At 40.8% G+C, this 22,899-nt stretch overlaps 1 protein-coding gene across 1 annotated transcript; it reads right to left on the minus strand.

The window, feature by feature from the left end:
* Positions 1-8,888: 8,888 nt before the first annotated feature.
* Positions 8,889-11,674, minus strand: LOC147420015 (fatty-acid-binding protein 1-like). The gene is made up of 5 exons (XM_086504983.1): positions 11,232-11,674; positions 10,677-10,757; positions 10,447-10,582; positions 10,277-10,368; positions 8,889-9,237 (listed from the first exon to the last, which is right to left on the minus strand). Exons 1-5 carry the CDS (start codon positions 11,617-11,619, stop codon positions 9,098-9,100), a joined length of 837 nt encoding a protein of 278 aa, XP_086361109.1. The 5' UTR covers positions 11,620-11,674; the 3' UTR covers positions 8,889-9,097.
* Between the last annotated feature and the right edge of the window lie 11,225 nt (positions 11,675-22,899).

Consider the following 22,899-nt stretch of genomic DNA (forward strand, 5'->3'; position numbering starts at 1 on the left):
GAGAAGCTTAAGAGAAGGCTTTTCAGATTATCAAAAAGATGTTGGTAGTTTTACCTATACTTCAACCACTAAATTGGGAATTTTCGTTTCATGTGTATGTTGATGCTTTCGACATGGCAGTAGAAGCTGTTTTAATGCAGGAGAAGATTAAGGGATGGTTCAAGCCAATTTATTATGCTAGTAGAATGTCGAGAGCACTGGAGAAGAATTACACAGTTACGGAAAGGGAAGCTTTGGGAATGATTTCTACTTTGGAAAAATTCCGACATTATCTATTAGGGAACAAAGTGGTTTTTCATGTGGATCATCAGGCTTTATTGTTTCTGGTAAAGAAGCCAAAACTGAAAGGCAGATTAGCAAGGTGGATGCTCATGTTGCAAGAATTTGATTACACAGTTGTTCATACTCCAAGAACTCAGCATGCAGTGGCGGATTACCTCAGCAGATTGGAACATAAGGAGGAATTACCAGGAGTATCGGATTGGAACATAAGGAGGAATTACCAAGAGTATCGGATAAATTGCCTGATGCGGATTTGTTCCGAGTGGAAGGACAGTTTTTTGACAATTGGTATGATCAGATGGTTCATTTTCTGACAGATGGAGTTTTACCTTCGACAATGTCTCCGGATCAGAGGAAGAAGTTTGCATTGAGGAGCAGACCATTTCTAATTATAGCTGGAGCATTATATAGAAGAGGAGCAGATCAGATTATAAGACGATGTGTTTCGGATGAAGAGAAGAAAGCAGTGTTGCAGGAGGCACATTGGGGATCAGCTGGAGGACATTTCTCAGGGGAAATTATAGGTCGGAAAATTTTACAAGCTAGACTTTGGTGGCGTTTGTTATTGGAGGATGCATATAGTTTTGCCAAGGAATGTGTTCAATGTCAGAAGATGGGGCACTCTACACAAGGGGACATGATGCAGGATCATCCAGTATTGCCATTAGAACCATTTCAAAAGTGGGGAATGGATTTTGTGGCCCAATAAAACCAAGGGCAAAGAGGACAGGTTCCAGATACATTATTGTTGCAACAGATTATGCTACCAAATGGGTGGAAGCAGTGGCTTTGAGAGATAATACAGTAGCAAGTGTAGCAAGGTTTCTATATAAAAACAATATGACAAGATTTGGATGTCCTATTGAGTTGGTGTCGGATTAGGGAACACAGTTTTTGAATTCTGAGATGCAGGAGTTGACATCAAGACACATGATTTTGCATAAGAAATCTACCCCATATCATCCCCAAGCAAATGGGCAGGCAAAAAGCTCTAATAAAGTGCTGGTGAGAATTTTGAAGAAGATTGTTGTTGGAATTCGGGTTGCAGAGAAACACACACAGCTTGGAGAAGACGAAGGAAGCTCAAGGCACACAATAGAGAGTGTGTTACTTAGTGTACAATGGAAAGATAGATAGCCCTAGAGTGATGGGCGTATATACAATGCACGGGGGAAAAAACCTCCTAAAGAGGGAAAAAATGCCCTAGTGGTCCTAGTGTGTTCACACACATCACTACCAGATGTATATGGTAACAAATCCCCCCTGGAGTGATGCGGTGAACGAGAGCTGGCACATGAGTAAAGGGAAGTGCCATGCCCTGAGGACACGATCAGTCCACAAAGGGGAGTAAGCCCAAAGCTTTGCGGAAAGCTTCAAGCTTCTCACGAGACAATGCCTTTGTGAAAAGATCTGCAAGGTTGTCCTGTGTTGGCACATAAGCCAAGTTGATCTCTCCTGCTGAGAGCCTCTCCCTGACAGTGGTAATGCACCTCAATGTGCTTTGTGCGAGCATGAAAAACTGGGTTCCTCGCAACTGCCAATGCGCTCTGACTGTCAGTGTAGATAGTGTTGGCAGTGTCCTGTCCAACACCCAAATCAGCCATAAGGCGTCTGAGCCATACACACTCAATCGTAGTTGTGAAGACTTCCCTGTACTCAGCCTCACAACTCGAAGTGGCCACAGTAGGTTGCTTCTTGCTCAACCATGATATACATGAATTGCCAAGCATGAAACAAAAACCACTTGTGGACACTCGCGTGTCAAAATGACTAGCCCAATCTGAGTCCGAAAAAGCATGTAAGTCTGGCGGCAATGATCCCCCTTGGGATAAAACAAGCCAAGATGTAAAGTGCCACTAAGATAGCGGAAAATCCTCTTGGCAGCCTGCCAATGCTTAGACCCTGGGCTATGCATAAATCTGCTGACCTGTGAGACTGCAAACTGAATATCTGGCCTCGTGTTTCATACATAAATGAGCCATCCAACAACAGTTTGGTAAAGAGTGACATCAGCAGGATTGCCAGCATCATGTAGACTTAATTTCAAACCTGTTTCCATGGGAGTGGCAATAGGTTTGCAATTCTTAAGTCCAAACTTACATAGCAATGTCTCTATGTAACTTTTCTGACACAAGGCAATACCACCATCACACTGCTTAAACTGTATACCCAAGTAATGATGCAACAGCCCCAAATCTTTCATCTTGAAAGTAGCATTCAAATCAGCCTTAAATTCAACAATATGTCTCTCATTTGGTCCAGTGATCAGCAAATCATCAACATAAAGAACCACAATGAGAAGTACATCACCCTCACGCTTTACATACAATGTGCTTTCTGTTGGACTGTTACGAAAGCCTTGTTTGACCAAATGAGTGTCAGCTTTCTCATACCAAGCACGAGGAGATTGCTTCAACCCATACAAAGCCTTCTTACATCTGCACACTTTGTCCTCTTGTCCTTTTATGACAAATCCGCGAGGCTGCGTTACATAAACTTCCTCAAATATGTCACCATTCAAGAAAGCAGTAACAATGTCTAATTGATGTATATCCCAACCAAAATGAGCTGCCAATGCACATAGAAAACGTACAGTAGTCATACGACAAGTGGGAGCAAAAGTCTCTTCATAATCTATGCCTTTTTGCTATGCATAACCTTTTGCAACAAGTTAGCCTTATCGCGATCGATCTCACCATCCGGCTTGTGTTTCAACTTGTAAACCCACTTCGTACCAATGGCCTTTTTGCCAGGAGGAAAATCACATAAAGTCTATGTGTCATTTTCTATAAGTGCATCATATTCTAATTGCATGGCAGCCATCCAATTTTCTGAATTCTGTGCTTCATCAAAAGACAGAGGCTCCTCAACATCATGTAAGCTAGACACAGCCAAAGCATAACAATCTCATGCATAAGATGCATGGCGAGAGCCTGAACGAGTACGACTAGACAAAGGTGCATCCAATTTACTGTCACGCAAAGTGTGCACCATCCATTTTGGCATACCTCTAGCCTGCTCATTTTTAGCTCTTTCCTCATCAAGTACATCATGTACATCTGCATCAGTAATAGGCTGATCTAAAACATTTTCAGAAACCCGCATAGGCCATACATTTGTCTCATTCAAACTTACATTCGTATTTCCACCACTGAAAAGAGGCAACAAAGTGTCATAAACGTCCTGTGAACTTACATTACTGTCTCTAGTACATGACAACAAGGGCTGAACAGAATCTTCCACAAACACTACGTCCCGAGAAACTAGAATACGTTTTGTTTGTGGATGATACAACCTGTAACCTTTGCTTTCAGCACTATAACCAACAAAAATACATTTGACAGCCTTATCATCCAATTTTCTGCGCTGCACTTGTGGCACCAAAGCATATGCCAAACAGCCAAAAACACGTATGTGCTTAATAGAAGGCTTTCTATCATGCCATGCTTCATATGGAGTAATAGGCTGCAAAGCTTTTGTAGGACACCTGTTAAGTACATAAGTGGCACACATGATGGCCTCAAGTCAAAAAGAATGCGGAAAAGCTTGACTTTTGACCATACATCGTGCCATTTCCGTCAGTGACCTGTTTTTCCTCTCAGCAACACCATTTTGCTGAGGTGTATAAGGCACTGTACATTGGTGTTTTATCCCATGACTAGCCAGAAATGCATTAAATTCATGAGACATATACTCCCCCCCTCGATCGGAACGGAGGGTGCCCATAGTACATTTCGAGACATTTTCAGCCATAGCCAAAAATTGTTTGAAGCACATAAAAACTTCGGACTTCGCTTTAAGCGGAAATACCCATGCATGCCTGGAGTAATCATCAATGAAAGTCACGAAGTACAGGTAATTGCCCAAGGACGGAGTTTGCATGGGCCCACAAACATCACTATGCACAAGCTGCAACCTGCATGTGGCCCGAACTGAACCATCCTTTGGAAACTTAGAACGCTGCATCTTACCCAAAATACAGCCTTCACAAACATGTTTGACAAGTGCTTCAAGAGGTGGCAAAGAACCAACCATATCAGATTTCTACAAACGTAGCAAGCTGGCAAAATTCAGATGACCAAAAAGTGCATGCCAAAGTTTTGCATCTGAAATAGCCCTTGAATCTGCCACAACATTTGCAAAATTTTGTCCACACTTGTCATACAAAGTGAGCTTATACAGCCCACGGCTGCACACGACATGACCCAAGCCAAACTCACACCTAGACACACACAATGTGCGAACGTCAAGCTCAACTCCCAATCATAGAGCCAATACGAGCTCACCCCCCGAGCCTTGGAGCCTGCAACCAAATGGGCTAGCCTCCACCACAAGGGCCGGTGTTTCATACCAACACACCCACACCAATATGGGTGTGGGGATAGAGATGACAAGAACCTAGAGTCCAAGTGTGGTGATCACCCAAATGAGACCCAAGCCCTATTTATAGGACTTAATAACCAAAGGGCCAGGTTCACATTGGTTGGACATACTACAGGCACCCATTTTGATGTCTTGGGACGTAACACTTCCCCCCTTTATTTTTTTTATTGTTGTCCTTAACAATATCCTCGGTTATCAGGGAAACAATTCTTCAACGTAGTTTGAAACTCATGACAAAGCTTCCACTTGATCAATTATTCAGGGTACAAACCCTTTGATCTAGAACCGATTTGGGTTCAAGTGAAATATAACAAGTGGCGCTTTTCAAGTTTCGGACTTCCTCAGGACGGATCACTAAGTCACCATGTCCCAATCGTTCTTTTAGAAGGTTCATGTGGAGCACATGCAACACAGTATGTGGACGAAACACGATTTTCGGGACATCACGCGAGTATATCTGTATCTGATGGTACCCGGACCGTAAATCGATCTTGGTGAACAGCACCCAAGATTTGATCGACAAGATCGTCCATGCAAGGCAACGGATACTTATTCTTGATACTGACCTTATCAAGACCTTTGTAATCTACGCAAAAGCGCATCCCTACATCCTCCTTTTTGCGAGGAGAACCGAAGTGCCCCACGAAGACTTACTAGGTTCAATAAAACCCTTCGCAAGATAGGCTTGAAGCTACCTAGCTATCTCATCCTCCTCTTTCGGGCTATGCAACAAACACTTATTCTTGGCGGTGACCTTATCGAGACCTTTGTAATCTACATAGAATCGCATCCCTTCATCCTCCTTTTTGGCGAGAGCCCCACGGAGACTTACTAGATTCAATAAAACCCTTTGCAAGATATTCTTGAAGCTGCTTAGCTATCTTGTCCTTCTCTTTCAGGTTGAACCTACAAGGTTGTCGAGAGACAGGATGGCTACCAAGTAAAAGCTCTATCGTATGATCAAGATCGGGTCCATGAGATGGTGGAAGCCCATCTGGAAAATCCGACAAAAATACGTCCGCAAATTCAACCAAAAGGGAATCCAAATAACGTTTAACAATCACATGATGGTCAAATAGAGACACACAAGTTTCTGATACGATAACATCATCACTTTTTGAAAGAAGAGTGACAATGATAATAAAATTCACAACAGAATTTCTTACCCAACAGATTGCAAGCTCAACACCAAGATCATGAGACGACGATTGAATCCATTAGCTAAAAGCAAATTCACATCATATTCGGTGGTCGGGGAGGAAAAACCACATGGTATACACCATCAAGCTCAAAGAAAATTGTATGCGATGCATAATTGATAAGACAGAGAAGTTGTCTTATCCTAAAACCATGAAATGCCTAGAATAATACCTACATGCTCAAGGCTCATAATGCGGAGGTGCTGGATTTAGAGGTCAGCACCTCAATCCATTGACAACGGGTGACGGCGCTTAAACTCGAGCCTGTACCACACGAGAAATTATAAAATTATGAGTAAAGACATTGGCTTGGCAATTGATCTTTCCGTTAATGAGGAGAAGATCATGCGGGCCAAATATGGGCTTATCAAGGCGACAACCCAAACATCTACGTGCATTAACCGGAAACAATCCATAAATAAAAACAAGACAGAGTACTTGAAACGTCGATGGCGTTTACCGAAGTACCTGCCAGTGCGGAGGTAGACGGCTTCCTCTTTCACTTGGGACACGCCTTACCACTGTGGAAGTGGCGCGTCTGATGGCAAGGTATTATCATAATTCTTGGCAAACTTATAGATGTACTTGCGATTGCGTAACTCATTTGGATATGCTGGCGGCAATCCGAAGAGGTACATCATTTGCAAAATGACCTTTGGGTCTTCAAGGGCCTTCATTTTGTGGAGAAGGTCCTTGAAGTCATGTGACTAAGCATACAAAGTCACATCGGAAAAGTTTCTTGAAGCACTCGATCCTATCGACTTGCACGAAGGGGGCACAAAAGATCGGTTGAAACTCTGCCCAAGTCGTGGGTTGTGATCGTAACCCCTCTACCAAGAGTAAGCCTTCCCCTTTAAGCATAAATTAAAGCTTCCCAAGTCGTTGGCATCAGTAAAATGGTACATATCTAAGAAGGCGATCCATTTCACCAACCATGAGTCTATGGCGGCCTCTTCACACTCTTTCATCTCCCCTTAGAGAATCAGGATAGGTTGAAGAGGCAAAGTACCCATGGCCACGGACAAGAACGGGACTTGCGTACAACGGGGTTCCAAAAGCTACCTCTGCATTTCTGCTGTGACGGGTTTAGGGTTAGGGTTTTCGTGTCGAGGTTATAGATGCATCGGTTTAATGCGCTCATTTGGCCTGCCTCAGACTCTCTCTCTCTAGGACGATGGTCCATGCCAAATCGCTTGGTCAAAGCCGCAATCCTATGTGCCATGATCAGGTCTCTCTATGTGACTTCTACATCTTAGTACCATCTGCATGATGTTAGGACATTTGAGTGACCCCACTCGAAATGTCACAAAATGGTGACGTGGCTTCTGGGACCCGACATCCCTGTGTCGTCTCTCTCTCTCTCTCTTAGATTGGTTATGCCATTTCCCTCTTGAATAAGAGGTCTTGAGTTCAACTCCTCGTCGGCTAGATCTTTAAGGTCTCTTGGGATAGTTTCCTACGACGTTAAAACTCTCTTCTTCTCTTCTTCTTCTTCTCCTCTCTCTCTCTCTCTCTCTCTCTCTCTCTCTCTCTCTCTCTCTCTCTCTCACAGTTCTTTCAAGTGAAGTAAAGTGTCCCTTGTGTTTGTGCAGAGTACTAGATCCGAGTACTAGATCCGAGCTAAAATCCATAAACACTTATGTTGCACATGACATTGGTATTAGAGCTCTGTGTGTGCATGTCCAGGCCGGTCATGGTTCCATACCCTCTCCTCTGGTCTCAGAGTGACTGGCCAAATGAACACACGGATCAGATGCGTCTATGACCTTGATGCAAAAGCCCTAACTCTAAAGCCAGTCACAAATTCCTTCTAAAATCAAACCAATCGTCCTCAATTGCAGTGTGCAACAAAGAAAAGCATCTCTCAAGAGAATGTGTACTAATGCAATGCTTTCGTTATTCATGAAGAAAATAAAAAATTGCAAAACAGATTTTCACGATCAAGAGCGTTCAGATACATGATTTGAGGAGCTTTATGTTTGAATTGACAGCAATTTTCCACAAGTCAAAATCCTAGTGTAAGGAAGCAATGTGAGGTGTATGATATCTCCAAAGCTAGCAAACGTTCAAAAACAAGTGATATTCTAATATTTTTGTAACCGCTTTTGTACTAGTAAGGATTCCAAATCCTAGCAAGTAAGGGGGGACGAGAGAAAAAACCTTGTCACATTATTGAAAGAGGCTGGGCAATCTCCCCAAATTTTCCCAGAGGTCATTATGCTTGGCTTGCACACAACTCAATGTAAATTTGTAACCCACATCATTTTGCCAATTTCGCATACCTGTCATGCACTTCATTCAAAACAAGTTAATCAATGCACTTATCTTGTCAAAGTCGGGGGTCAGAGAGCATGGACCAGTGCCATCAATTGAGGTGCAGTTCTGCCCCCCTGCAGCCGACTGATTGCTGCCACCTGAGCCCACAGAAAGTTTTTCATAGCTCAGCAAACCAGTGGATAGCATGTCAGCTGTCGTCAAGAATCCATGGTCGTCTCACGGCAAATCAACCCTCCCCATGTCAGCAGTAGGACAATTTGGCAGACGCTGCGAGAAAGCTCTCGGAATTTGTGCAGGGCGCACTGGCTGGCCCCCCTTTCCCTGAGTGTGACGGAAGGGAATGGTCATGGAGGGATCGTTCGTGTAAAATGTGCTCTCTAGACTGCTCTAGGCCTCCGTCGGAGTCCGCCGGGCGCCACCTGGTAACTCGTTTTACAGGGAATGGTCATTGTATGACCATCCCCTAGCCCTTGTATATCCACACACATCACTTTGGTTTCCCTTGTAGATGTACGGCAAAGTATCCAAACGACATTGTTAAAAATGCAGAGCTTCTTGTTAGTCATGAGTGATGGACAAGGTACTTCAAGACAAAATGCTTATAAATTCCTACTTACACAGAAACAAGTCATTATGCTACATCGCCCCCCTCATACCTCTGACACTTACTAGTCCTCAAATTGCAGCATCGGTCATGCTATCGTTGTAACTGAACTGCTTGTTCTTTTTAATCAAGATTGGTGACAATTAGCTCAAGGTATTTTATTCATATCCTTGTGATCTTGAAACCGTCTCACAGGCTTTTGCTTACTGCACAACATTAATTCCACACTGTCCAAGCTAGTAAAACTAACAAATGAACATGTGGAGCTTCTTTAAATGAACTACCAACTCTGGCCTTTTAACTCACAGCCCTCATGAAGTGTTACAACTCATTCATGCCTCCAACCCCTAAGCTAGCTACTTACAAGTGCTGCAAGCGTTGATTTGACATCTTCTTTGCCCTTTGTATCGAAGGGTTCATCTCCAATGTAGAGATTAAAAAAGGCACGACATAAGAGTGGACTCTGTAGACTGCCAAGATCTTTATCGCCAACTGCCAGGCATAGCAACATGTCAGGTAGCATAAAATAGCATTTTGAAAAAAATGCATAAAGACATACATGCATACATGTGCTGTCTATACTTATGTATGAAAATCGACTTGTGAGTACATACTCATGCCATTAATGGTGCGTATGTGCGTCAGAAAGTATGCAGGTACATACATCAAACCCATAACTTCATCGGAACATTATATAATATTCATACTTGTGCACATGTATGCAGAAAGTATCACATCCGTATCTTCATCGGAACATTATATGATATCCATATTTACGTGGTCTCTCTCACACACACACACACGTCTATAAACATGCAAAGTCGTGAGGCACTTTTGATGTTGTCAAACATTTCTCATAACGAAACTCTAAATCTTTTTTAGAAGATCACAGTTATGTAGGTTGACTCTCGAGACAATAGTAAATAGGGAAAATTACCAAACTACCCCTGTAATTTGAGGAAATTCCCAAAAAAAAACCCTCAAATTCACGATATACCCCTCATATTTGACCTAAAGTTCCCAAAATGCCCTTCAATTTCTTTGAAATTCCCAAAATACCCCTCATTAACCTCTCAATTATCTCTAATGACATTTTTTTTGCACCTCTTCACAGAAAGATTGATTCTCCCTCAATCAAAGATGGTATTGTCGGCACATACGATGAAATCGTTCATCATTTTTAGACACAGATGCCTCTATTTGTGAGCTCATTGGTGAGTACTTTTGTCTAGAACACTGTAAGATATAACTCCATTGTCATAAAGATTACACTATGGAAAAACTGAGGCAAATCCATTCCAAAATAATACAAGGGTACATTGGAAATTTTTGAAATTTGAATTTTGGGAATTTCCACAAATTACAAGGGTATGTTGGTAATTTTGCCTATTAAATACCTAGAAACATAGCGATAATTACAAAGGACTCCGACAAGTTATATATTTTCACTGACTTAAATACCAACAAACATGGAAACATGAATTGTGTTGGCAAGAAAAAATTGCATTTCATGATCACGTAAACCACCTACTTGTTGTTGTAAGTATATGCCCGGGTTGTCGCCTCACATCTATTGTTGTCCCTTTTGGTAGCTTGATATCATCCTTAAACAAGGAAGTAAAACTGTTTGGGCAAAATGAGTATCAGAATTGCAAGATATTACATAAGCTTGCTGTGTTGCTGACAGAGAAAGCCAATAACCTTTCCAGAAGTGGGCGATCCTCTTTGCCACTAAATTTCTGTATTCTATTGCCAATGGACTCTTTGAAAGCACTTCGAACAGAGCCAATTTTAAGCCGCCCATACACAATTACTAGCCTCACGGTCATGTCAAAATCTGACAGAGCCAATTTTAAGCCGCCCATACACAATTACTAGCCTCACGGTCATGTCAAAATCTGACGCCACAACATCATCATGAAAAGGCTTACTTTCTTTCAAGTCAGTAACTGATTGGTCGGTATACTTTGAACCAAGCCTATCTCTGAGACTCGCCACATTGGCGTACACTCCTGCAGAAAAACAAAGGGCAGCTTTTCAGATTGATGCATCTGCACAATGAGTTCAAAAAGTGTGTTTTCATGCATGGCACTTAAAGAAAGCCAATTAGATGAAGGGAATCCTCTCTTAACTCAAACAAACTGCTAAGTTCATTCAACTTCCGTGACTGAGAACAAGCTAAAGACAATAATCATGCAACAAACGAAGAGATCGACTGTAAGGTAAGGCAAAGCCTTTGTTTGTTTGCAAAATTGGTATGCTAACATCATCTCTTGACATGAAAATGTTGTATCTTTCAAGGCAATTGGCGTGATGAATTGCGTAGGTTGGTGTACAGAGGAGCACAGAATATACCCTCAATACAACCCCAACATTACGGGTATTGTTCAAGCAAGACAAAAAACACATGACACGTTTTCACCTTATAAACTCCTTATTCTGATGTGTAGACAGCATAGCATCATACAGAAGGCTACGGTAGCTACCATAAGCGTAGATAGTGATGTTCTTCAAGCCAAGAATGTTCTTCTTCCGCAGCCCAACTCCAGCGAGCTGATAAGGAGTTGCACTATCGTCGGCTGAGCTGATGGAGGAGGGAAAAGAAACACCAGTGCTGGGCTCTGTGAAGGATGCAGACGAGGGGGGAGCGAGGCATGCCAAGGGCAATAAGCCCTCGATCCATGGCTTGTTTCCGTTTGTACGGGAGGAAATCGAGTCGGAAAGAGAGGCAGAGAGGCCATCATTACTGCGATTGCAATAGTGGACGCCCACTACGCCACTCACTGCAGCGACCCCAGCCCCAACACCCACCTTCTTCCAAATTTGGCCGTTTGCACAGACATTATTGAAGAAGGAGGGGGAAGACGATGTCATTGCTCATGCCAAGTCCTTCCTCCTGTGTTTATGCATGCGCCCAACGTTTAGCTCGAGGAACGATTGACGTGGCAGAATGGGGGTTGTCGTGTCTCACTACGGGGCATTTGGGCCCAAGTTTGGGGGTCCGAATCTCTGCCGTCCGGTGTTAACTAGGGTGAATTCAGGACAATAACAGCGCCCCTAGCTCATCCGCCTCGCGGGGTGTGGCCATCATGCTAGTGCACGTCGTTGCCCATGTCGGCACGGCAGATGATCACACCCTAGTTTACCCGCCCCTTATTCATTGGACGATTCGATAAGTGAGATTAAAGCTACCTCGCGGCCCTAGATCCCCTTTGGGCCATTACCCCGTGTCATATAAAGACCGGGGGGGGGGGGTTGTCCCCCTTACTGCAAGGGGATATAGGGCCCAAGCCTTCAATCTCCATCGCTCGAACGTCCGATTGACACGCAATTTCTTTCCCTAATGCGGTTGCATTATCCTTCATAATCAATATGTAAATGGCTTTTTGCTCAAGTTGCTCCTTTATGGAAATCGACATTTCTTCTTCATAGAGGGAAGCTAATGGTGCTTCTTTGTGTTAGGGCCATATATGGTCTTCTTATCCTTTGTCAATTTGGCTCTACCCATTTTGTGGTAGATGGAGGCAATTTTCATCGATCCATCTGGATCTGGCTAATTCACCTTGATTCTAGCCTCGAACAGAATTTCAGCCATCTCTCTCAATTGTGGCTCATTGCTAGCTCTGTTGAGTAACTCTTTTTCTGGAATCTTCAATGCTTGGATAGTCAGTTGTAGAAGATCATTTGTATACTTTACAAGCTACCCCAAGTGATCTCTCCACTGGCCCATCATATCTCTCAAGTTGGCAAGGTCTTCTTTGAGTTCAAGAACTGTGTTCTTCTTTTCAGTGGCATCAAGCATTGTGGTCCAAGCTACCCATAAAGCATTAGTATGCTAATGCCAATAATTGAGCTAGTCCACAAGCTGAAAATAAGCCATCTTATCTGCTGGTTCATTTTATATAGAATAGAGGGTTGGATAGAACCTTAGTAGTTCATCTTCTTGCATAAACAAGGCATACATGAGAACTAGTGAATCCAACACAATTTCAATATAATGCATGACAGTCTCTTTTAGCATGCATCATTGTTCGGGTTACTATGACCAGATGGAAGAGTAGTTTGAGAGGTTGTTCTTGCTTTATTATTGTCTTCCGCGTGATTCTATCTCTCCTACTTGATGCATTATTCTCTAGTAAGATATGTACACTGCGATCAAGTATCTTCCTAGTAATCTACAGTGTTTCAAGTCTGGACTTGATCTCATCTTTGATTACCTTCGTACATTTGTAAGCAGGGAGATTTCCACAATGTAACATTTCCAACTAGATCACCACACTTTGTATGTTCATTGTGGTCATTTTCCTTATCTAAGGACTCCCATTGATAACTGCTTTTGGGATCACTTACTCGGGGATCTTGTTCAAAACTTGAATTACATTGGGATGTTCTAGCAGCTGACATTCGGCTTGATCATGGAATTTCTGAATCTTCCACTTGGTGACCACTTTTCTAGCTCCCATCTCAAACCTTTTCAGATTTGAAATAAGCATCATTATCATTTTAGTAGGCCTAGATCTGAAAGTGCTTCTCTCTCCTTAACTACTTGTTCAGACAAGGAGCCAGACAAGGTTTCTAAACCACTCTCTATCTTAATCGTCTTTCCTTATCCAGACTGGCTAACCTTGCTAGCTACCAACATTTTTCTTACCCTATATGATTGTGCAACCAGTCACACCTCGGTGTGGGCACCTATAAATAAGACCCAATCATCCCATTTTGGGGATCGGAACTTGTGTATCTACTAGAACTCTAGCTACTAGATACCTTATAGAGCTTATGAACATTGAGTGTTCTACCAATTGTACTTTTGAACCAGTCTATGAGTTTGAATCTACATTTCCAATTGCCTCAGTTCATGTCATTTGAAGTCTTTCATTTTAGTTAAGTTGTTTGTCTAACTTCTCAATCTAGTCTTCTGAAGTATGATTCTACTCATTTGATGTGATGTGACATACGGCATTTTGACTCTAAATTTCTAACTCTAGAATAGCTATTAAGTATCATTGTCTTTGTCTTCTTCATCTTCCTTATCATCTCAATCTTCTTCATCCTCGTCATCTTTATCTTCATCTTTGTCTGACACATTTATCAGTGTCCTAGCCTACTTGAAGGTGTTTGATAAGTGCTTGGTTGGCTAGTGTATTGGTGTACCTTGAAGCAAAATCATTTTTCCTATCGTCCACCAGATTCCTTAATTCCTTCACGGTCAAAGTTATATTCCCTTTAGAATCATTAATATCTACCAAATACTAATAGATATATTTATCCAGATTGCTTGCTTCATGGCATTGTTGGTTGATTTTAAAATATCAATACTTGTTTGCTTCTGGCTGAGAGTGGACTCATATTCAAAGGTTTTGTTCTAAACATCTCTTACCATATTCTTATTTCGATCAACCAGATTGGAGTTGATCGTTTTCAATTATTGATAATCTCTTTCGGCTCTTTAATGGACTTCATGTACTACTCTCCATTGTTCAATTTTTCCTTAAGTAGATTCTGGAGCTTTATTGCCTCTTGTTTCCATTGAGCTTTGTTGTTGATCTCATGTGCTACCTCCTTCTTTACATGGACCAACTCAGCAAACTCCATTTTACCTTAGACTTCAACCATTTGAGTGATTGCAATGACAATTGTGTTCCAGCCTCTTTGTATAGTGGAAATGCATCCATCGGCCAAGGATTTGACATCCTTGGCCGATGATAGGGGCAGCATAGGGTAGGGCCAATTGTCCTGAGGTGTCAAGCTATAATTTTCCCATAGATGGTTGTTTCTATAAAACATGCAACCTATCAAGCAGATGTTTAAAAATAGGGGTAGTGGTTGGTGTGCCTGGCACTATGGTGTTGGTTGCGCCTTGCAGAGTATAGGTGTTGATTACTCCATGACCTCATTCTGCTAGCTTTGTGGACTTTTTTGCGTCGGGTTGATGAGGTCCTGATAAAGTTCAATAGTAGTTTTCAAAGTATTACTTGATAGGGGTTGGGGAATCTTTCCTGCTCGATCAGTTCACCACCCAGTCTGTTTATCTTCAAGTTTCCCATATGTAATCTTTAATTTTCCTTTGATCATGTCCCAGACATCCTTTTGGTCAGTTGAAACCTTTTGTTTCTTTAATGTAGGTTCGAATGGGCCTTCTTGGTCAGTTGAACGATGATGTTTCTTTGTTGCGGGTTTAGATTTCTCAGTCTGGACTTTTGGTCCTTTCATCTTCACTGCCAGTGTTGTGACCCTAGGATGGGTAGGCACACAGGTTTGCCGGTAAAGAAATTGCCAGACGCACCATGCCTTGAACAGATGCTAGGTTTTTCCTTTACCTATTTGTGCCACCACACTATAGTATAGGATGGTTCTCAGATCATTGGGGCGACCCTTATCCATATCTCTGACTAGCAATATACTAAAGACCTTTTCAAACACATATGTTGGATTGTTTTTTCAGGCTTAGAGCCCCATCAACAAATTTATATGCAACCTTATTTGGTATGGCTGACATTGGGATGCCATCTCCTCAATACTTCATTTTGCACTTTAGCTCTAATGTCTCCTTCAAAACCTTGGGTTTCTTGTGATAAGGAAGTATAAACACAATTGCAATCAAAGCAGTAGTGAGTTGTAGCTCTTGCTCATTGATAGTGACAGTGGTTTTCTTTGCATCAAAGGTGCCCATCACTATTGGTAGGGCTCACATCAGGATGCCCTATCCTCCAGACTTCCTTTTGCACTTCAGCTTTCGTGTCTCCTAAAGTGCTGACTTCTTCAACTATGGAAACCTTGGGTTTATTGTGATAGGAAAGTTTGAGCACATTTGCAATCAAAGCAGCAATGAGCAGTAGTTCTTGCTCATTGACAGTGATAGTGGATCCTGCATCAAAGGTGTCCACCACCTTCCGTATGACATTCATATCTATAGGTATCTTAGGCACCTAACACCATTTTAGATAATTTGGGAAAATCCTGTTTCCCAAATTCTAAATGTGTATGCTAGGATTGTGTTATTTAATGATTTCTAAGCTCTAGTTGCCTTTAATTTAGATAAATTATCATGATTGTATGAGTCTATTTTAATTTCTCTACTATAAAATTTAAGAATAAACCTCCAATATAGTTTTTGGAAAGAGGATTTGTATGACATCAGTGCTTTTCAAAATTCAACAAATGCTTCTAGAAGTAGCTTCTCAAAAAATGAGGTGTCAAAAACCAATTGATATGATTTTAAAGCAGCATATAGATTGATTACAACAATTAAAAAAGATATATGTAAAGGAAAATACTATTAAGCACTCTTGTCATAATTTGGTGACCTTAATCCATGTATAACAAAATACTTGGTCATGGTTTTGTAGCATGCTATCAAGTTTTAAATACACGATAATTTAAACAACATTCAAACTAATATTTCACACTTAAAAATTCAAAACAATACTATATAGTATCCTATGGCTATAAGACCATGAGATGCCATCTATTGCACCTATGGCCTTAAGGCTATATGGTGCTCTTTGTAGACATGTCTATGACTTTAATATGTCTCTTTATGACCTCAAGGCCATAGGGTTAGGATTGTTAGCTGGTCCCAACGTATAAAGAGGTCAAGTCCTTCAAAGCCATATGGGACTTTATTTATGTGCCACCCTATGTCCCTAAGGCTGTAGGTTGTCTTAGGGCCACAAGATGTTGTTTATGCTAATAAGAAACCCTTCTATGCTCTATGTTGGCCTCGTATGATAGTTAGAAACCCTTTATTCTATATGTTGTCACTATATGGCCTTAGACCATAGGGTGCCCTCTGTGCTAGTAAGAAATCCTCTATACTCTGTGTTTGCACCCTATGGACCTAGGGCCACAAGGTACCCTCTATGCTAGTAAGAAATCCTCTACGCTCAATATTGAGACCATGTGCCCCCAAAGCCATAGGATATCCTCTATGGTAGTGAGAAAAACCCTCTATGATCTATGTTCACAAACAATTAAAAAATCTAAAAAATACTATAGAGTATCCTATGGCCCTAAGACCATAAGATGTCATCTATTGCACCTATAATTCCATTTGGTATTTTATTTAACTATACAAAGTTAGATGAGGCACTTACTTAGATAAACTATCATAATTCTAACTTTGAAATTATTTCTTAACATAAAACTACAATATAAAAACTCCTAATATAAGTTTGTGCCAAAGAATCAATGTTAAGATGAAGATTTTTTACATCAAGTACATGCTTTAAAACTTCACTCAAAGGTTTTAGAGATGGTGTCTCAAAAAAAGGAGGTGTTTAAAAACACCATTTGATGTGAATAATACGAATTGTATACATTGATTATGTCAAAATAGTATAAAGTATAAACATAAAGATTACCACCATCTTGACAGTTTCATAAAAATGATGGTCTTCATCGCATGTACAATAAAAGACTAACTAGAAAGAGTATGATATCTCCAAGATTGAGGGTGTTCAAAAAACACCGTTTTGTAACACTACCAAATGTCAAGAAATTCTGATTGTTTGGATCACTTAATAAAGACAATTAATAAGAAGAAAAAGTTAACAATACCATAGAAGCATCAAACAATGAAACCAAAGAACTTGAATGAGAGAAGTCTCCTGACAGTAGGATGCACTTCATTAAAAAAACAGTTTAAAGATGTTTCAAGATATCCCACAACATTCCATCAAGTTTAAATTTTGAAAAGTACACATTGCCAAATACTTGGTAGATGCTATTTAGAATACTTAACTAGTACACTTAAAATGGCCTCCTTCTCTTGAGATTTTGAGTCCTTTGAGACATATAACATTGCATTACATAGTGAGTCTCAGGATCAGGATGTAACATTACAAAATTTCTTATGGTATAGTCTCTCTTGTCTTTAGCATACAACCATCCACATAACCATGGAACAATTTCATCTTTTAAAAAACTTTGAAGCAATTGAGTAGGTTAGTTCCAAAACTTTAGAAAAATCATATAAGTTCCTTGCATATTCCACATCACTCGATATGGACTATCATCAAATATTATAGTGTTGCCCCCATCTAAATAATCAAATAGCTTCCATATGGTCGAAAGATTTTTGTGATAGGCTCTTTTGTAACCGATCATGAAATTTGAATTTTGGCAGCACCGATTATCCATAATCATTTTGAATTTGTGACTTTGTGTAGGAAAACAGGTCTTGATTATGTGTTGAGATTTTTGTAAACGATGGCAACTCCAAATCCAAACCTCAAAGAACTCAAAGCAAAATCTTAAGAAATACTCTGCATCTGGACGCACCGCATACACCTCATTGTTATCTTCTACAATGCACATGTACTGGCCTTGATTGAAGCTCAAATGTTGCAAGAAGCACACCCTCTAAATCCAAGATAAGCATTCTTTTGTCCTGTTTGAAAGATGTTGGTAGATAATGAAACCATTGCTCTTGGTTTGAATGTGATATTTGATGTAATATGAAAGGGAGCTCCTCTATTTTGTGATAATCTAATAGCAAACCATTTTTTCTTAGAAGCCCTGAAATGATTATAAAAAAAAAAGTTAATATAGAGATCTTAAGTGTGTTGAAGACCTTAAGGACATAGGGTGCTAATGTGTGGTTACACTTAGTAAGTCCTATGCAAGAACACATTCCAAACTATGACCCTATGGCCTTAGATTCATAGGGTGTTGAGACCATAAAGTGAAATTCCCCCAAAGTTAAAGAGCAAGATTTGACCTTATGAGCATGTAGATTGTCCTTGATGGCACAGTGAACTCAAATTTCAAAGCAAACAACTATAAAAGCTTTTTAAAAAAAGAGCATTTGGCACATGAAACTCAGAAGTTACTTATAGTATTGAAAGACAATTTAAAAAACTATTAATCATTTACATCTTTATATATCTTGAAACCCTAAGCACTCTAACAAAGTCTCTGAGTACATAAAGATCTTTGTAAATGACAAAATGTTACAAAACATTGCTCCATCATTTCTTGATATAGGGCTATTTGAGATCATACTGAATTTTTAGATGCTTTATATAATTCCCGGCTTCATGTACTTTGATCACAGGCTCCTTGTATCCCAATTTTTGGGCAAGCATGCTTGCTTCTGTACCTTTCAAGGCTGATAATGATTTGATATTCTTTAAGACCCTTACTTTTTCTCGATCACGTGTTGAAAGTTTCTTGTCTTGACTTCGAGTGGACATTCCACTAGTGCTAGATGTTGTAACTTTCTCATCGTGAAGAGGACGAGAAACTTCTGGTAGCCTTCCCATGGAGTAGGTTTTTCCTAGAAAATTAGATTTCTCTCCTCCCACTCTGCAACAACCTTGTGTATACGGTTATAAAGCTCATGACCTTGAGCAATGGGTGCTTGTCCATATAAATGAGACCCTGTAACTGTGCGAATGTCATTAACATGATTGAGAGCTTTGGTATATGGTAGCAGCTCCCCAAGGAGGATATTATCCTCTTCATCATCAACATTAAATGATGGTGGAAAAATACAATTCAATGCAGGATTCACACATACCTTTAATGGTTCATCATCTACAAGAAGCAATCTTCTTGCATCAAGCCTAAATTTTGATGATGCAATAGCCAACGGTTTGAAAAGTGCTTCTACTCCTGGATTATCTAAGCGAGTGATCCTTGATTCTACGCATGGTTGACATTGGCTTTGCCCCTAGATCATAAAGAATGGAAATTTTTCTTTAGCTTCCTTTTCTAAAATCTTGATGATGTCCACAACATGCATGTCATTAGCAGCTGACCATATCCCTACATTGAAATTGCTAAATAGAGCCTTTAAAAACTCAATGCATCCTAGACGAAGAACACTATGCTCATGTCCAAACTTTAAGCTCTTCATTTTCTTGGACTTTTGCCAGCATCTCCTCAGGAACAATCCACACTGTTACGCGACTGGGCACCCTCCTGTTGTAGTGGTTAGCTACAATTGGGATAGCTGGGCGTAATGGTTAATTGTGTGCTGTCCATTTATTTTACTAATTGAGTTGATGATGATTTTGTAGAGTGGAATGCGGGGAGTTGATGAAGAGGCCAAAAATTGAGGCCCCTCTTTTTTTTTACAACCACTTCACTTTTGTAAATGAGTGAAGCTCATTAGTTCTTGCATTACCCATAAGGGGAGTTCCCACTACACTATTTACAGATCCATAGTGGCTTATTGCAATGATGTTCTAAGATACTGTGCAAATATACAACGGCCAAGAGTAATTGCTGTCGCCTCTTCATCAACTCCCCGCATTCCACTCTACAAAATCATCATCAACTCAATTAGTAAAATAAATAGACAGCACATAATTAACCATTATGCCCAGCTATCCCAATTACAACTAACCACTACAACAACAGGGTGCCCAGTCGCGTAACACACACAAGCTCACTATTATAGTCAGCATTGGTTTGTTGGTGGATGGAAGGTCTGACTCACCATGCACTTCGATTTCCAAATCCTGGGGTGCTAAAATATTTGTGTTGGATTCTCCTTCTGGCGTTGCACATGTTCTGGAACTTCCATTGCCTTCTACTTCTATTGTGGTGTCATGCAATCCAATTCCCAACTCTTGGGCTACTAGAGAATTTTTGTTAGATTCTTCTTCTTTCCTTGCACATGTTCTGGAACTTTCATTGTCTTCTTCCATTGGATTACTCTTTAAATTTATCTCCAGTCGTTGTAGCAGTTGACCTTCAAAGACTTGTAGATTCTTTTCATCTTCGTCAGAAACTCTTTGGTTGACATGGAGATTGATAGAATCTTTCTCAGTAGGGTCAATGGCATTAGCATCATCTATACCAACAATCTCGAGTAAAACTTTGTCAGCGGCAATATCTTGTTGAAGGACTGCAAGTTTAAAGAACACCTAATTTTAGATTCCAAAGTATCTACATTTTGATAACTCTTTTTTGTCACACTCTTAGAAAAAACTAATCGCAAATAGAAAATTTACTAACTCACAACACATCTACAATGAATTTATTTTTATACTCCTTATCGTCTAGAGATTCCTAATCTTTATCTAGCTACATTAGTTCTTTGTCCATGATGGTGGCGCCTACAAGTATACTTGGAGAAACATTTATGCCTTTGAGCTCTAGAGCAGAACTCTCATTTTCTATTGCCATGATCTTCTTGCATTGGATGATTTCCTTGACTAAGTTTCTTATGGCCTTCAGGCCATACGGTTCTCTTTGTAGATATCTCTATGACTTTAAGATAATCCAAAATATGTATGTTTATGGCCTCAAGGCCATAGGGTTAGGATTGTTGGGAGGTCTCAACATATAAATAGATATATGGCTTCAAAGCCATATGGTACTTTATTTATGTGTCACCCTATGGCCCTAAGGCCATGGGTTGTCATAGGGCCACAAGATGCCCTCTATGAGCACTAGTAAGAAACCATATATGCTTTATGTTGGCACCCTATGACCCGAGGGCCACAAGGTCTGCCTTTTATGCTAGTAAGAAACCCTTTATGCTACATGTTATCACTCTATGGCGTTTGGGCCATAGGGTGCCCTATGTGCTAGTAACAAATCTTCTATGCTCTATGTTTGCACCCTATGGACCTAGGGCCACAAGGTACCCTCTATGATAGTAAGAAATCCTCTATTCTCTATGTTTGCACCCTATAGACTTAGGGCCACAAGGTAGCCTCTATGCTAGTAAGAAATCCTCTATGCTCAATATTGAAACCCTATGGCCCCAAGGCCATAGGATGTCCTCTATGCTAGTAAGAAAAACCCTCTACGCTCTATGTTGGCACCCTATGGAGACTTGAGGGCCACAAGGTACCCTTTATAATGCTACTAAGAAACCTTGTATGCTCTAGGGGAGCACCAAATAGCCACTAGGCCACAACGTTCCCTCTATGCTAGAAAGAAAACCTCTACGGTCTACATTGGCAACTTACAGCCCTTGGGCCATAGGGTGCATCAAATGGCTCCTAGGCCACATGGTGCCCTCTATGCTAGAAAGGAAACCTCTGCGCTCTACATTGACACTCTATGGCCCCAAGGCCATAGGGTGCCCCTTACGCCTAGTATGAAACCATCGAAACTCTATATTAGCATCTTAAGACCGTAGGCCACAAGGTGAGCTCTATGTTAGTAAGAAACCATCCAAACTCTATGTTGGTAGCCAAAGGCCATAGGATAGCCAAGGAACCCTTTAGGAGCATTCCCCACAAAGACCACCTTATGGCCCCATCGCGATTTAGTGGCCTAGGTACCCTTCTTAAGACTCTTTTATTTTTGTATCATATGGCCCCAGGGAAATAAGCTATCCTCTATGCTATAAAAAACCGTTTATGCTCTTTGTTGGAATCATATGGCCCCAAGTCCATAGGGTGCTCTCTATGATAGCAAGAAACCCTCCATGCTATATGTTTGCACCGTATGGCACCAAGGACACAGGGTGTCCTCCATGATAGTAAGAAACCCTCTATGCTCTAAGTTTACACCCCATTTGACTATGTTGACACCCTATGGCCCTGGGGCCATAGGGTGCTCCCTAGGGCCACAAGGCGCCCTTCAACCTAGGAAGAGACCCTTTATGCCCTAAATTGATACTCTTGGGCCTCAGGGTCATAGGGTGCCTTCTATGCTAGTAGGATACATTATATGGTCTAGGTTTCCACTCTATTGCGTAGGGCTAAAAGGTTTGCTCTATGAAGAAACCATGTATACTATATGTTGGCAGTGTATGGCCCTAGGGATAGAAGGAAACCCTAGGGCTATAGGGTGTCCTCTATGCTACTATCATATGGTCGAAGGGCCAGATAGTGACCAAGGTATCATGTGTGTCCCGATCTTTATGCTAGTAAAATTCCCTCTATGCACTATGTTTACGTGTATACTTATAAGAAGCCATTTATGCACTATGTTGGCATCTTATGACCCTAGATCCATAAGATGTCCTCTATGGTAAAAGAGAAATTGTAGATGGGATATGATGGCATCCTATGGTCCTAGGGCCATAGGGTGTCCTCTATGCTAGCAAAATGTGTAAGTTAATACTCTGAAATTGAAAGAGCTTTTAAGACAAAAAAAGCAAAAAAAACCTTCTACTTCTACTATGGTGTCATGCAATCCAATTCCCAACTCTTAGGCTACTAGAGAATTTTCGTTAGATTCTTC

The sequence above is a fragment of the Adiantum capillus-veneris genome, chromosome 28, assembly GCF_014529385.1.
Source record: "Adiantum capillus-veneris isolate H3 chromosome 28, ASM1452938v2, whole genome shotgun sequence".
Lineage (NCBI taxonomy): Eukaryota > Viridiplantae > Streptophyta > Polypodiopsida > Polypodiales > Pteridaceae > Adiantum > Adiantum capillus-veneris.

Excerpts from the sequence above, each read along its gene's own strand:
- LOC147420015 (XM_086504983.1), bottom strand. The coding sequence starts at position 11,619 with ATGACATCGTCTTCCCCCTCCTTCTTCAATAATGTCTGTGCAAACGGC. Across the intron at positions 10,758-11,231 it reads CATCACTATCTACGCTTATG|GAGTGTACGCCAATGTGGCG; the intron begins GTAGCTACCGTA and ends GTTTTTCTGCAG. Across the intron at positions 10,583-10,676 it reads AGTTACTGACTTGAAAGAAA|ATTTTGACATGACCGTGAGG; the intron begins GTAAGCCTTTTC and ends TGGCTCTGTCAG.